Here is a 15,061-nt window from a genome sequence, read left to right as displayed (position 1 = left end):
GGGTCATCCACCTCTACCAAATATCCAAAAACACCCAAATCCCAAAATCCCCAACTGCCTTCACTCCATTCACCTTTGCAAATTGCAAGTGAATGGGAATTACTCAAACAATCGTTGCCAAAAACATCATCAAAAGCCTTACCTCCTGCATTCCGCATCGAGTAGGAGAGCTGCATCTCTATCAGTAAAGGTAGCACACGATAGCCAGCCACAGATTTAGTTCTGGTTGCAAGCACCAATGGTCCTGGGATTACCATGACCCTCATAATGCTAGAAGATGGGGGAAGCACTTACATGGCTATAGGATCTTAATACATATACATATTAGCTTCAAACACTTGCATCTTGAGTTGGAGAAAGAGCTAGGATTACAAATTCAAGGGAAGAGCTAATTGATGGGAGAAGAACCACAGCAATCATTTTCTTAATCAATTCATTCGGCTTGGCCTGATTCAAATTAGAGTTGAATTATCATCAACTGTGTGCATACCCGAAAACAACTAATCATGCACATGTTCATACACTAGGAAGTCACTGTACAAAAGGCTGCCATCTTTGTTGTGGTGAAGAAGGAAATAGCAATCATCACAGAAATAACAAGGGTTTGTCCCTGCCCACTTGTCATCTACACTAACCTTGGTCGCTCTATAGATATTGCAAACATCACATTTTTGGCCGCGTAACTTCATTTGAAAGATGATAATTGGATAAGCTGCCCGGTTCTGCACATCCTCAGGATGAATCAACCTCATGTCCCTGATTACTATAGTATGCTTACAGTCTCCCTGCACCAGTATTATCACAAAAAGAGGGAATTCAGAAAAGTAAAGCCCATAATGATATTGCCGCCTAAAGAATTCAGAAACAATGCAAAGAGTACTGCACCTGATGACAGTATAAATATCCAGCACCAAGTCGAAACCTCAAGTCACAAAACTGTGTGTTCTGCATTGCAACGGCCTTGAAATGAGGCAAATCTGATGATTTTACCTCGCCTATAATTGCTTTTTGCTTCTTTTGTAAATCGCCACTTATAATGCAGTCCCACTTTCTAAGAGCTTCATCCCTCGAGTCCCTAAGCCAATCGAATATAGGTTCACTATAATCTATGGCTGAGGGATCTCTTAAATCATTGCAAAATACATCCTACAAGATGAAACATACAATTAAAATACAGTGAAAAGCAATATTTGCAGTGAAAAAGAAACTGGCAAACAGAGCTTCTCACTTCTATGAGAAAATATCCCGAAGGATCATGCTGCCCCGCCTTTTGCATCACAGAGTCTGTCAAACAATAAATCTTATCCCTTAGTTCAGTCAAGGTTTGTCGCCCTAGGACCAAAAGCTCTTGGGTCTGCAGCCAATTTCACAAAAAGATATGACCGGCAGATTAGTAAGGGCAAAACAAATGAAACAAAAACTGCTAATAATGCAGAGCAGGAAAAAATAAAACAAAATATATTAAACATCTACACTCCATTAATCCTTAACTTTGAGAAAAAAAATTAAGAGAAGTTACAGAACAGCTACAAAATGGGTATAAAACCTATCAGAGCCACTTCATCCATGAGAAAATCCAAGAACCAGACATCCTGAATGAAACATTATATGATCTCCATTATCTGATCGACAGCAGAATCCAGGGATCACCCAAAAAATTTACAACTCAGCAGAACCCAGAGATCACCCAAATAATTTACAACTCAGCACAACACCAAAGTAGAAAATTCTATACCTACATGGAACACTTGGCCTACTGGTAGCCTAATCTTTTATGACTTACCAGGAAACAGAAAAGAAAAGAAAATTCGATACCTTTGCCAATTTTCGTACAGCATGATAAACTTCAATGCAAAGCACAACTTCAGGATATAACACAGGCATATGCTCCTGAATATTTGATGGCTTCATCTACAAGTACAACACATTCAAAGAAAATCAGAATGAAACAATACACAGTAAACATCGGTAAACAAATCAAAGGTAGATGTATCAATATATATTTACGTGATAATGTCTAGGCTAATGAAAATAAGACCTTAACTAGAAAATTGTCAATGTAAGCTTCAATAATCGAAGCTTTTACAATGAAGATTTTAGAATTGTGTTTCTATATTCAAATCAAACAGGCAGCAAATGCACTTCTGCTCAAGGAGCTCTACTTCTGCTTTATAAGAAACCTTACTCAGCCCATATGGATAAACGAAATTCGAAGAAATTCACTAGCAAACTAATAATCAGAATAATATAAATTTGGCAATCACATCATCATCTCGGTGAGATCATACATAAAGAGGTTTCCTAATTCCTATATAGGAAGAATTTTTCAAATACAAATTATGATAATCACCCATGAATACATCAATAAAGCCATGCCTTCACTGACATCGTTGCTAACTATGGGTGGCTGCCAAACCTACTGCAATAAATTTCAGATAGAGGTAAATATCAAATAGAGTAGATTGTGCCCATAATATGAAAATGTTCAAATACGTAAATCGGAGGATAAGACAACTCCTGAATATAAATTCAAAGAACAACATATGCAAATTAGATTTACAGTGCGTTATTAGGAACCTTTCTTTCAGAGTTTATGGACCTGAGCGATTGCATCCTTTCAATTTTCTCCGACGATGCAACGGCAGATTCATTGGCCTTGCAGCTAGGGCTGCACCAAAATAAATGTCCATAATAACCGGAACACAGAAAGAATGCACCATAAATGAGTTGAAAACATATGTCATATTACAAACATGAAACAATGAAGCCTAGCTGCTGCTTTGTCTTCATCTTGCTTTTGTTTAATTTTTGCAAGTTGCTCCACCTTTTCAATATAACTATCCTGAATAAGCAGCAGAGATCAAACTTAATAAACAATAGGATAAAAAACAAAATTCAAAAAATGTAATTGGAAAAAGAATTAAAATTGTTGATGCAAACAAGGACAGCAGAAGATATTATTGACAAAGCATTCCACAGTGCAACGTACGTACTCACTGAAGCATAAGAGAAAATGTAAGTATAAGCACAAATTATTGGGGCCAGAAGGTTATAGTCTGTACTACTATCATTTATTAAATGGTTGACACAAGTCTAATATGGCCCTACCTTGGAGAAGTTTCATGGTCTCAAAAGAATAAAAGAAACTCCATTTATCTTACAAGTAGATTGCTAAAGCATAAGCTCAACCAACAAGAGTCCAACCTTCAGAAAAATTATTAAGATATAAGCATTGCTGATAAGAGAGACTGACATGAATGACTAAAATAATATGAACTCGTATCATTTTTTAAAGTTAATAACATTCACTTAAATGTATACAATATACTTTAGCAAGTACACAGAGACATCGTATATTCATTAATTTGGTTAGCAAAGTATTTGAAGAACACGATCACAATCTTAATTAAACTTTATATAGTTTGACATTGAGAAATCCCACTACCTATTATAGAAAATTAGAAGAAATTAAAGCCGCAAACAGTGAAGCAAAGAATAGAACCATCATAGGACGGAAAAGACACCTCCAGAGCACACTTATTCACTCTTCTTTTCTTTATTCTTGATTCGGTATTATTTGCAGCTACATTGAGAATGTTGTCGGACTGAGATCCATATGCTGGTACTAATGAAGCAGAAGCATTCCCTCCTCTTTGAAAGCAATTAGAACACCCATTTTTATTGGCAGATGTATCATTTTTTCTGCATATAATTCAAAGAGATAAGAAAATTCTTTCAAGATACAGAAGAGGAAAACTGAGATAGTTTTTATCACTTAAAATGGTGTATAAGACAAACACTGGAGCATGTAAGGGATACAAATGCTTAATATTCACATTACAGGGGAAAACAAGGGCTTCACTGAGGTAAGAAGAATGTTGAAAGTTAAATGAAAAGATCTCAAGAGACATTGTGGAACATGCTACAAAAATCTGCTGTCCACAAGTGGAACACCCATATTCAATATAATATAAACACATTGAATTCAAAGATCTCAATTTGGTTGATTCCAGAGATCATGTAGCAGACAGGATGTTCGTATCAATTACCCTGCAACAGAGTTCCCTTCCCAGAGTTGCAAAGATTTCTCAGTATTCTCAGCATCCTAAATTCATCCATGAAAGCAGCGAACACAATCATTAGACACTAAGGAAACTAGTTAAAATAAATAGAGAAAAAATAAAGCATCATACTTGAAAAGCTTCCTTCAAAGCCATATCAACCAACTCTTCCTCTGTGAAAACTTTAAGCTCATCAACACTGCACAGTTGAAGCACATGAGATTATTCTTAAAACCTCACGCCAAAAGCAACAATGAGAGGGTACGTACCATATATCCTCGTCAACGTAAGAATCTGTCAACAACTCGTACTCTAAATCCTGAAAGATACCAGCGTCGAATTGGTTCGATTTATAACACAAATAACAAACAAACAATTGATGATTACCTGAAGTTGGCGGGCAGCAGAGGCCTCGAAGTCAGCAACCCTAGTGAGAGAGCCTACCATGTTCGGAATATAGATAGGACCACCACGAGGAATCGAAAAGTTCGAATCGTTTACATGCTCTTGCTCGAACTCCACATTCTCCATTGATTCTTCTGTCATCTCTGTGCGGGGAGAAAGCCAGGTTGTGGGGAAAGAGAATCGTTTTCGAACGCTGCGGGGCACGGAACTCGTCTTTATAAGTAGGCCCAAGTTAACATTTAACCCAACCCAATTACTGTCCTCGGCCCAAAAGGCTAAAGTTACTGTTTTTCACCATGAAAAGCTAATCTGAGCTTGTCAGTGGCAGATATTTACTGCGACGTGCAGATGAAGGCTATCCTTTCGTTCGTCTTCATCATCTTCTGAATTAGGGGTCTCGCATCGTCCGTCTTATCCTTCTTCATCCGAGGGTTGTCGGGGCGGGTGGATGTGAGCTCCGCCATAATATTAAGACGGGAAGAATAGTAGCAGTAGAGCTTTAGAAGGAGAAGATGTACTCGAGAATGATTCAGCAGCCCCTCGAAGGTCAAATGCAAATACAAGGGAGCGTTGGTGGTGGTCTTGCCGCTTCTTTCATTCAGAATCAGAACCAGAGAGTAGTAGGAGGAGAGCCATTTCTTGTCCTCACCTCCGATCCCAAGCCTCGCCTCCGGTGGACTGCCGATCTCCACGACCGTTTCATTGACGCAGTCACTCAGCTTGGCGGTGCCGAGAGTTTGTCTTCTGTTCTTCTTCCTTTTCCTTCTTTCTCCTTTCTTCTCTTATATATATTTTATTCCTTATTTCCTTTTTCTTTTTTGCATCTCTTTGTTTCAACTTCTTCTCGTGAGTTGCGTTTGAATTAGATATTGGAGACTGTATGTATAGACACCTATCTGTGGGGAGCCACTTTGTGCCTTCATTCTCCATTTTTAACTTCTTTCAATTTTAGTGAATTCTGAGAAATCATTCACCTAAATGAGGCTTTGTTTCGGTTGGTTATAGAATTTGATGTGCATTTTTCCTTATTAATTGCATTGAAAAATCTACTTTTGAAAGTAGTGTTGGACTGTTATTGAAATAACTGCTAATGGTTATGCTCTGCACTGGCATGTTTGCTGAAGTGGTGCCTGAAGTAGGAACCTTTGTACTGTCGATGGCCATTTTAGGAGTTAAATTGTGTATGTTTTACCAATTACTTTATTGCAGGGTATTGTATTGTTTCTAAGTTTTTTAAGTAATGGCAACAAAATATTTTTCTCTTTACTATCACGACTAAATCTATTCTTCCTCACCGGCGTTTATGTTGTTAATGATATTTTGAAAAATCTTTTGTTTTTCTTTTCTGTTTCTTATGTTTTGTGTGAATTCTTGTATTTCTTTCCATGTAAAGAAAAAAAAAATTCATGCCTTACATTATTGAAATCCTCTTTTCTTTCTCCTTCCCTTCTTTTTGCTTTCATGCAAGTTTCATCTTTCAGTTGCAAGTTGTCTCTTTCTCCTTACAGTCGAGTTACTACGTTGAAAGTAGAGTGAAAGCCAACTCTAGTGGCACTTTATTATATTCACGGTCTTTCTACATGAGTTTGATGCAATTATGTTGTTTGCTCGAATCTTTTTGCAATAGATTTTTCATTTTCAGTCCATCATAAAGTATTGACATGCCCTGGTTGATAGCTTCTTAAATGCATATATGCCATTTTTGTTCTGACTAGGACTTCTCAGTAAAAGAAGTTCTTACTGGGATGTGTTTTGTCATTGCAGAAGCTACACCAAAGGCCATTATGCGGACAATGAATGTGAAGGGACTAACTCTTTTCCATTTAAAAAGCCATCTGCAGGTTTTTTTTGGTTGAACTATCTTTGTGATGTCAGACTATTAAGTCATTGATTGAAGATTGTGGTAAAAGAGGGGGTCTAATGGACTTGTTAATTACCTGTGATGTTATATCATATATGAGCACAGACCTTTTAGTAACCTATGATGTTTCTTGAAATATTGCAGAAATACAGACTGGGTAAGCAATTAAGAAAGGATATGGGTGAGGCACCCAAGGATGGTGGGTCTTCTCATTGTTTTCTCTTTATGTATTTTACTAATATGTTTTTTAGTTGTCATAATTGTGATATCATTAATCAATTTTGCTGTAAGCAGATATTGATCTGAAGGTTCTTTCTTCTTAAGGATAATTTAGGTGTCTTGTTTCTTTCTCTCTTTATTGGGAAATTGAAAAAGAAAAAGAATTGTTGCGGACTAACTTCTCATGTCATATGGGCTGATCATATTTTGATCAGATACCTAATCAATTAAATAATAAATGTTAGAAGATGTATAAATGATGCCAAATGGGCCAACTTCGCATGTTAACTTATTGGGTTGAATGTCAAAGTAACTAATCTTAACAATAACAATGAAGGAATCTGCAATGTGGAACTGTGAACTCATTTCTTGTTTCCATTTCATGAAAGGAACGACAGATTCTTACGTTGTAGCAACTCTTGGGAGCAGTAATTCTACACCCTGCTTGATGACTCCTGATATAAATGAGTAAGGGAGATTTCCATCCTTCATTCAAAGCTTCAGTAGTGCCTGCTGTATTTTCTTCATAAAAAAATACCGGAAAGTTATTAGTCTACTTGGTTTATAGGGGTTATGAAGTCAAAGAGGCATTAAGAGTGCAAATGGAAATGCAAAGTAAATTACATCTGCAAGTTGAGGTAAGATTCTTTTCAACACTGGAGAATTGTTACATGTTGATTTCATTGTTATCTATAGACAATAGCAATGAAATATACTTCAGATAAATAAAACGCTGATCCATATCTCCTCAAAGTTTTGGTAATTCCTTGTTTAGGTTGTGGAATTTGCCTTTAATGATCTGGAATCAGCTTCTATTCACATAAAAACTCATTACTATATGTAGAATGCTGTTTTTTCAAGTTGCACTTTTGAAACGAGGAAGTTCACATGCTAGCTGATGATCTTATATTTTCTGTATAGGCTGAGAAGCATCTGCAGATCCGCCAGGATGCAGAGCGGAAGTATTTTTCCATGCTCGAGATGCTTGCCCAACAATTTATTGGAAGTGCAGTTTTTGACATGGGGCTCCAAAAGAGTCTAGAACTGGGGAGGGAAACATCGAGAAGGTCCTCCCTTGATCCATTTTGCTTTTACTCCTTGCAGTCTGTTGAGTTGGCTGAAGAAGTGCCACCTACTTACTAATCCATCCCCTAGGTGCTGATTGTTCCAATAAAAGCTGCTTAACTTCACCTGAGGATTAACCCTGGCGGGATCTTCAGTTGGAGGGAAGAAGATGCCAAAGGTTGGATTATACAACATCGTCCCTGATGCGGACTGAAGTGAAAATGAGAACCACCCAAGAGATTCATTAAAGTGACCAAACTTAATTCACTTGAGGAATCACTAGATATGGTATATAGAGCAGAAACTTACCAGTGCTAATACATATTGTGTTTGTTTCAGTTGAGGAGAAGACATCAGAGTTGTAGCTGCACAAATGCTAATTCTGTTCATATCAACCGCTGTGGAGGAATGGTGATGGAATTGTCAATTCCTAGATGCTTAGGATTTAAATGTTAATTATTTTCTGCTTTATCATACGAAATCTTGTGAGGCCAAGTGTATGACGGACTAACATATGAGAAACTCGAAGTATTGAGACGATTGGATTGGATTGGAGGAAATACTCTCTCATTTTAGAGGCCGGTTTGGTATCCAATGATTGGATTGGGTTGTTCAATGCCCTCCATTGTATTATTACGATAAAACTTTTGGAGTTTGGACATATATAACTAGGGGTGGTAAGATTAAGTCTGGTTCGGATGATCGAATTTGTCAGATTAAATAAGTTTGGATATAAATTATATGTCTGAAATACGATCCAAACATAAAATTTTATCCGGTTTAAAATCGGGTCAGGGTTCAAAATCATAAATTTTATTCGATTTATTTGTCTGGATCCTTACCCAGATTAGATTATTATTCGATTTATTTGTCTGGATTTAAATCTATCCGAGTTTGATGTACGTTTGAAATTCAATCCGGACTAGGATTCGGACATGTAAATATTTCATAAACACGTGATGTTGTCCCTCTCACATGAATCGATTTTTTGTCACCCCTATATATACCTCGATATCCGTAATTTTTTTTGACATAAATAATGGCGTATACATGCATACCGATATACGTATGTGATGTAATAAGACGAATGAATCAAGTAGGAAAGAGAATAGAGATAGAAAGAAAGAGACGAGATCCGCCGGAGAAGGAACGGAATATAACATGAGAGGATTCCCTGAAAAGGCCGGTCGGTTAACTCGAATCTGCCATTTAATATTATTAGTTTATTACTATATCGATAAATAAATATAACATTATATATATATATATAATTAAAAAAGAAAAAAAAACAATTCCAGATTTCAGACTGCAAATTCACTTATTATTTTCAGAGAGAGAGAGGGAGACCCAAAAAGCAGCACCAACAAAATTCCCCATTTTCCAGACCTTAAATTTAGCTCTTTCAGCCTTTCCCTTGTGTCCTCTCTCGTAATCTCAACAAATATATCAGTCTACTGAACACAAGACAATACAGCAGCCCCCCCGATTGAGCAATAGATCTGGGTACGTCCATTTTTTTAGCTGGTTGACTCTTTAAGTTGATTATTTTCTGAACCATCTTGTCCTGTGTTAAGCTTTAAGATTGTCTTAGACGACTGTTGCCACCCTTTCCTCCGAAGATGGAGGTGTGTTCTTTACAGTTTTTTTCTCTTTCTTTTTCCTTTTTCATAAACAAGTTACATTATTTTATTTATTGACTGCAACTCTAATTACATACCTGAAGGAATTGGGCACAATATATAGTCGATTGGAGAAATGTACGTCTTTTTTCCCGATACTATATTATGTTTGATATATCGTACGAGGAGAAAAACACAGTTTGGTTTTAGGGTTGAAGATTGTTGTCGATTATTAGCAGCAATGGTTGGTTTAGGCAATTACCCTTCCGTATTGGGCTCTTTACTCTTCATTAATTTGATTTTCTTCTCAAGTTGATGATTTCTATGCCAATCAATTTCCAAGGAGGTCACAGGGATAGCTGGAATTTAACTTATTTGGTCACAATATTTAAATGCACCAACAGCGGCCGGTCATAGATCTTCCCTGACTGTTTTCTGTGTTCTCGGTCTATTTGTCCAATAATTTATGCTTGTAATGTCATATAAGATGATAAGATAGTCTGTTGTTCTAACTGTTATGGTGTTTCAGTTTCGAAATATAGTAATGCCAAAGGCTCATGTCATTGCACGGCTTTTGCTATCATCCTTCTAGGGGGTTCTTATGCAGGATAGCAAACTGTGGTTTGTTAAAAGGCTGTGAACAGTAACTTTGTAGGTAAAACATGCTCCATCATTTTGTAGTCATATACAATATAGATTTGGGTCATGAATTGATCCCCCACCACTTGTATGCACGATGACATGCGTCTGTCTTGACAAGGTAAATGCGTTGCTGCTAATTGATGGAAAAATAACAGTTCTGCTGCAAATTGTCGTGTTACCTCTCACAATCCTTGATACCCATCACCACAAAAACCTAATAGAAGAGAATATTTTTTAGGGAGAAAACATGAAATGTAATTGTTTCTTTCTTTCTACCTGAATGTTTGTTCTCTTTTTTTTCCTGATAAGTTTTCTGTTTGATCTTTTGTTTTTACCCTTTTAATGTATACTATAGTTTTCGATGAAGTGTGACGTAATTTATTCTTTATTGCTTTTGAAAACTCTTTGACTTGTTCGTCTTTGACAAATGACGTCCGTATCAGCCAAAGAGTGTTCCTGTCACAAAGTTCAATTTCTTTAGTTCATGTTGAGCATTTGGACTGGTTTTAGCAAGATGGAACCCATGAATGGAGGCAACAGTCTCAACAACAACCCTAGTCTTTCATCAAAGCAACGATTGCGTTGGACACATGAACTTCATGAACGGTTTGTTGATGCCGTGGCACAACTTGGTGGACCAGATAGTGAGTCTCCTCAACTTTTGTGTAGATGATTGTTTCTTTGATTCTATTGTTGTTTCCCTTGAGTTGTAACTGCAACATATATTTGGTATAACATGCCAAAGAAGTGATGCATCAACTAGCTTGTATTGCAAGTCTTTGAGTAAACATAGACTCGACCAGGTTTACTGTTAGCAGAATAAATCAATTGAAATGTGGACTTTGATAACTTACCTTTAAGTTATCTTAGCCCCTGGTTGTTTTAACGGTAAAATATTCCACTATCTTTAAATTATTAGAGTAAAAATGTCAAGGTTCTAGCGTATAGTTTGCCAATGGGAATAGCAAAGAGATAAAACAGTATTTGTGTATCAATTAGTGCTGGACAACTTGAAGCATGTAAACAGATTCATATGGCTTGAACTTATTTGTAAATTCTAATGTCTACTTGCGTGGATTATTTATGTAACTGAAACGGGTGAAGAATGATTTTGGTAATTTCCTCAACTTGATCAATCTTCTGTATTGATTTTGGTGGAAGGTGATCCATATTTTTTTTAATTGATTTAACTTGAGAAGTAAATGCGGTTTGCTGCATAACAAGCTACAACAAATGGGTTACTGTAAATGGATTACTGAGATTCGGGCGATTCCCCCTACTCTTTTTGGGATGAAAGTGGTTGTTACTGATTCAGCTGAAGAAGAGTTATTTGCTTGGAGCTTTTGTATGGGAGCCAATCAGTGGAAAAACATTGTATCCTCCATTCCTTACAACCATTTTTTGGATGTTATGGAAATAGATGAGTAGAAGAGCCCTCCAGGGGGAAGAAACTACTTTTGATATCATTGATGATGGCTTTTAAGTCTTTCTACTTGGTTTTATAGAAGTAGCGGCATGAATAAAAAGCGGTTTTTGGATGTAGTAGAATCACTCTCTTGCAGACGTTCTTTAGGACTATATGTGGGTTTCACCTCCTTGGTGCTCTTTAATCCAGTTCCATATTTTTTTGCTTCTCAAAAGGGAAAAAAATGAGGCTAGAACAAGTATTCTATACTTCCTACTTGGCTTTTCGGTGTCTTAAAATGCATTGATATCACTGAGAATCCCGTCTAGTCATTATTTAATATATATATTCCTTTGAGGTCTTGTCAATCAATGTAAATATAAATATAGGTATATAAGTTTCGCACGGTTCATGGTGACTCCAATTACTCTTTATGATATATGATATATTAGAGAACTTGCAAGTATTTTATGAATTTCGGGAGTTACTGAAACGAAGAATATGTTCTTTTGTTATTCCAGATGGATTATTTTGGGCATTAAGATGGAAGTTTTAGGTTCCTCCTCGTTGCAAAATGATCTTTATGTGAAATGAATGTGCAACTGCGAAAATTTTGATAATATTTTTATTTTCCTTTCCCCAGGGGCCACGCCCAAGGGTGTTCTTAGAGTCATGGGTGTGCAAGGTTTAACGATATATCATGTCAAAAGCCATCTACAGGTATATATAATTGCTGAAGCAGATTATGTCATGCACTAAACATTCTCATTTGTGTTTTGTTGACTCTGATGCTTTGATGTATCCAGAAATATCGACTTGCGAAATACCTGCCGGACTCTTCATCTGATGGTAGGTTGTCTGATCTCCATTTGTTAATTAAACTGGAACCAAGTATAGTAACTGTTTCATTATTTTGATTGGAGAAATTATGCAGATTTACCATGTAGATGGTTGTGTCCTTAAGGTGTTTTGGTGGGGGTGGGGGCGGATGTCACTAGTTCTCTCAAGTTATTTTGGGGATAACTAGTGGGTTTTCTGTTAGTATGACTTGCAAGATTTTGCTTTCTGATGCAACTTTAAATGTCGTGTTAGGGAAAAAAGTTGACAAGAAAGAAACTGGGGACATGCTTTCTAATTTGGATGGTTCAACGTAAGTAGAACTACCACTTATGCTTTGTGTTTTCAACTCTTTTTCGTTGCATGTTGTCTGATACTTCATGTCAGTATAGGCATATGCTTGCAAATGTTTATGATGGAAGAATTAATGCCTACCATGTCGGCTCAAACAACTACACAATTCCCACGCTCTCTGGACTTATTCTTAGACAATTGGCTAATCACTGTAAATTTGTGGCTTCATGGTGTCCCTCCAGTAATAACCTACTTGGTTAAGGGACACCTTGCTTCCTCCAGCTCAGAGGCTCGAATCCCCCTACCCCTCTAGCTGGTAGGAAGCCTTACCTAAAAAAAATTGTGGCTTCATGGTTGTTGTAGTAATTTTTTTTCACAGCATCAGCTTATCTGCCTTTTAATTTCTTGTTGCACCCATTGGTGAGCTGTAATATAATTTTTCTTTAAAAAATACCTCACTCTTTTTCTACATCAAGAAGTGCCTTGAGTAATTATATTTATGGAATGACTTATTGATTGGTAGAAGTATATTTTACATTTGCAGTGGGATGCAAATTACTGAAGCACTTAAGTTACAGATGGAGGTTCAAAAGCGACTTCATGAGCAATTGGAGGCATGTTTTTGTTCCGCAATTTTGAGCATTTTCCATTATCATTATTTTTACAATATATTCAGAAATTTATAAAACCTGAAATAAATGCCAACAATAAGAAAACCCTATACCCTGTGAGAACTTCAAGGCTTTTGAGGAAATACATTGACAAGTGACATAAAGAAACAACAATCTCATTGGTTTGGGCTTTATTTAGTTACCCTTCATATAAGCTTCTTTGCTCTTGTGATACTGTTGTGCAAGAAAAATCTACATATATATCATGCTCAAATTAAAAGGAAAAAAAAGGAAATTTATACACACACACATATATGTATTTTTATATGTACGCGTACACATTTTAAATGTACATTCCGGCTTATATTGTGATTACTTATCAGGGAAAAAATGTATGGAATTTGGTGAGCATGAGTCGTAATAAAAGTGATTGTCAAGTCAACCTTAGAGATCTTGATCACTGCACCTTGTTAACGTCAGAATCAATCTTCGATTGTCTTTTAATTTTAGCCTCATGTTCATGATTAATACTTGTCACACTAGCTTTCAACTGCCTTTCTATTTTTATTTACACAATGTAGACTGAGTCACCGCTGGCTACTCTTTCAAGTATGCTACACACTTGACAAGTAGTCTAACAAAAATGTAAGGGTAGAAACATAGGCAGAAAGAGTTTGGGGGTGTACCTGCTATTGCAATATTTTGAACTCACCTGTGTTTGAAGACAGTTTCCACTCATTACTATTGTTTTACTTGAAAGTTGAAACTATTCAATTATTAATTCTTGCCAAAAACTAATCAGTAAAAGAAGTGTTTTGCCATCATTGTTTGCAATGTGCCAAACTCTCACCAAATTTGCAATTTGTGTGCTCGACTACAACAGGTGCAGAGACAACTACAGTTGCGAATAGAAGCCCAAGGGAAGTACCTGAAAAAAATTATTGAAGAGCAACAACGACTCGGGGGAGTTTTTGCTGAAGCTCCTGACTCAGGGGCCTCAGCCCCAGTATCAGGTGAACCCTGTCCGGAATCTGACAACAAGATAGACCCAGCAACCCCTGCCCCAACTTCAAAATCTCCCCTTCAAGATAAGGTTGCAAAGGAACGTGCCCCCAGGAAAACAATTTCGCTTGATGATCCTTTCTTATCGAACCATGAACCCTTGACTCCAGATTCAGGCTGCAATGTTGGTTCAACTACTGAAAGCCCCAAAGGTGAGAGGTCATTGAAGAAACAAAGAGTGAGCATGAGTGGAACATATGCTAAACCAGAGCTAGTGGTTACACACAAGATACTAGAGTCGAGCTTAAGTTCCGCCTACCAGCAACCCCACTCTGTTTTTATGACTAGGGAGCACTTTGATCCCTCATCAGTAGGAAATGAAGATCACCTGGGGAAAATGTCAGGCTGTGATATGTAATTTTGATACGCGCCCTTCGTTTTGCCTTTTCAATGCAGGTACTGAAAAGGAAACATCTTTCATCCGGACTAGCACTTGGTAATTTTAGATGCTTTAGATACCTTATATATAGGTTTTTTGAGCTTTTATAGGGCATGAGCGTTGGACTAAAATGGGAAGAGTACTGGGAGTGGATAGCTTGCTTTGAATCTCTTGCTGTGTGTGCCAACTGCCAAGACCTTCAATTGCCTCACAAGTAAAACATTCTAAACCCTAATGGATAGTACCTGGCATAGTGATTGTTGCAACTGATCTAACTCAGATACTGATGATTAAGTGTCTGATGTGAAGCTCTACCATCTTTTATGAACTCACATTTCTTGGCTATGGTCCATTGTCTTGAAAGAAAACGCTGCGATTACTGTCCAGTGTCGAGGCACTCAACACCGATGGCAACAAGCGGTAGTGATTAGGGTTTGTATTTTTTTTCCCCTTCTTTCTAAAAAACTAAAATGTATTACTTATTTTTAATTAAAAATGACATGTACGATTCACGCCAACAAAAATGGTTGAAGATCAGCCATTTTCAGCATAAAATTGAACGGAATTAGATTAGAGCGACCCAATTACTGAATTTCAGAAC

General features: G+C 37.0%; 1 protein-coding gene, 1 long non-coding RNA gene and 1 pseudogene across 3 annotated transcripts; 2 read left to right on the top strand and 1 right to left on the bottom strand.

Moving 5' to 3' along the window:
• Window positions 1-419: 419 nt before the first annotated feature.
• Window positions 420-4,714, bottom strand: LOC119988454 (snRNA-activating protein complex subunit). 2 transcript variants are annotated; one of them, XM_038833500.1, is made up of 12 exons: window positions 4,449-4,714; window positions 4,331-4,380; window positions 4,194-4,260; window positions 4,050-4,105; window positions 3,525-3,702; window positions 2,754-2,842; window positions 2,578-2,668; window positions 2,351-2,416; window positions 1,816-1,911; window positions 1,229-1,354; window positions 886-1,146; window positions 420-785 (listed from the first exon to the last, which is right to left on the bottom strand). In XM_038833500.1, the coding sequence occupies exons 1-12, from the start codon at window positions 4,605-4,607 to the stop codon at window positions 501-503; spliced, it is 1,524 nt and encodes a 507-aa protein (XP_038689428.1). In that variant the 5' UTR covers window positions 4,608-4,714; the 3' UTR covers window positions 420-500. The 2 variants fall into 2 exon arrangements, with proteins under 2 accessions (XP_038689428.1, XP_038689429.1); XM_038833501.1 differs by lacking the exon at window positions 2,351-2,416.
• Window positions 4,715-4,810: 96 nt separating this feature from the next.
• LOC119987779 lies at window positions 4,811-14,754 on the top strand (annotated as a pseudogene).
• Window positions 8,908-10,287, top strand: LOC119988456. Its single transcript, XR_005465616.1, has 3 exons — window positions 8,908-9,114; window positions 9,186-9,236; window positions 9,335-10,287. It is a non-coding gene; the product is annotated as an uncharacterized LOC119988456 (long non-coding RNA).
• Window positions 14,755-15,061: the final 307 nt, after the last annotated feature.

The sequence above is a fragment of the Tripterygium wilfordii genome, chromosome 21 (genome assembly GCF_013401445.1).
Source record: "Tripterygium wilfordii isolate XIE 37 chromosome 21, ASM1340144v1, whole genome shotgun sequence".
NCBI classification, from domain to species: domain Eukaryota; kingdom Viridiplantae; phylum Streptophyta; class Magnoliopsida; order Celastrales; family Celastraceae; genus Tripterygium; species Tripterygium wilfordii.
The sequence above is the reverse complement of the archived record's forward strand: the minus strand, read 5'-3'. Positions and strand labels throughout refer to the sequence as shown.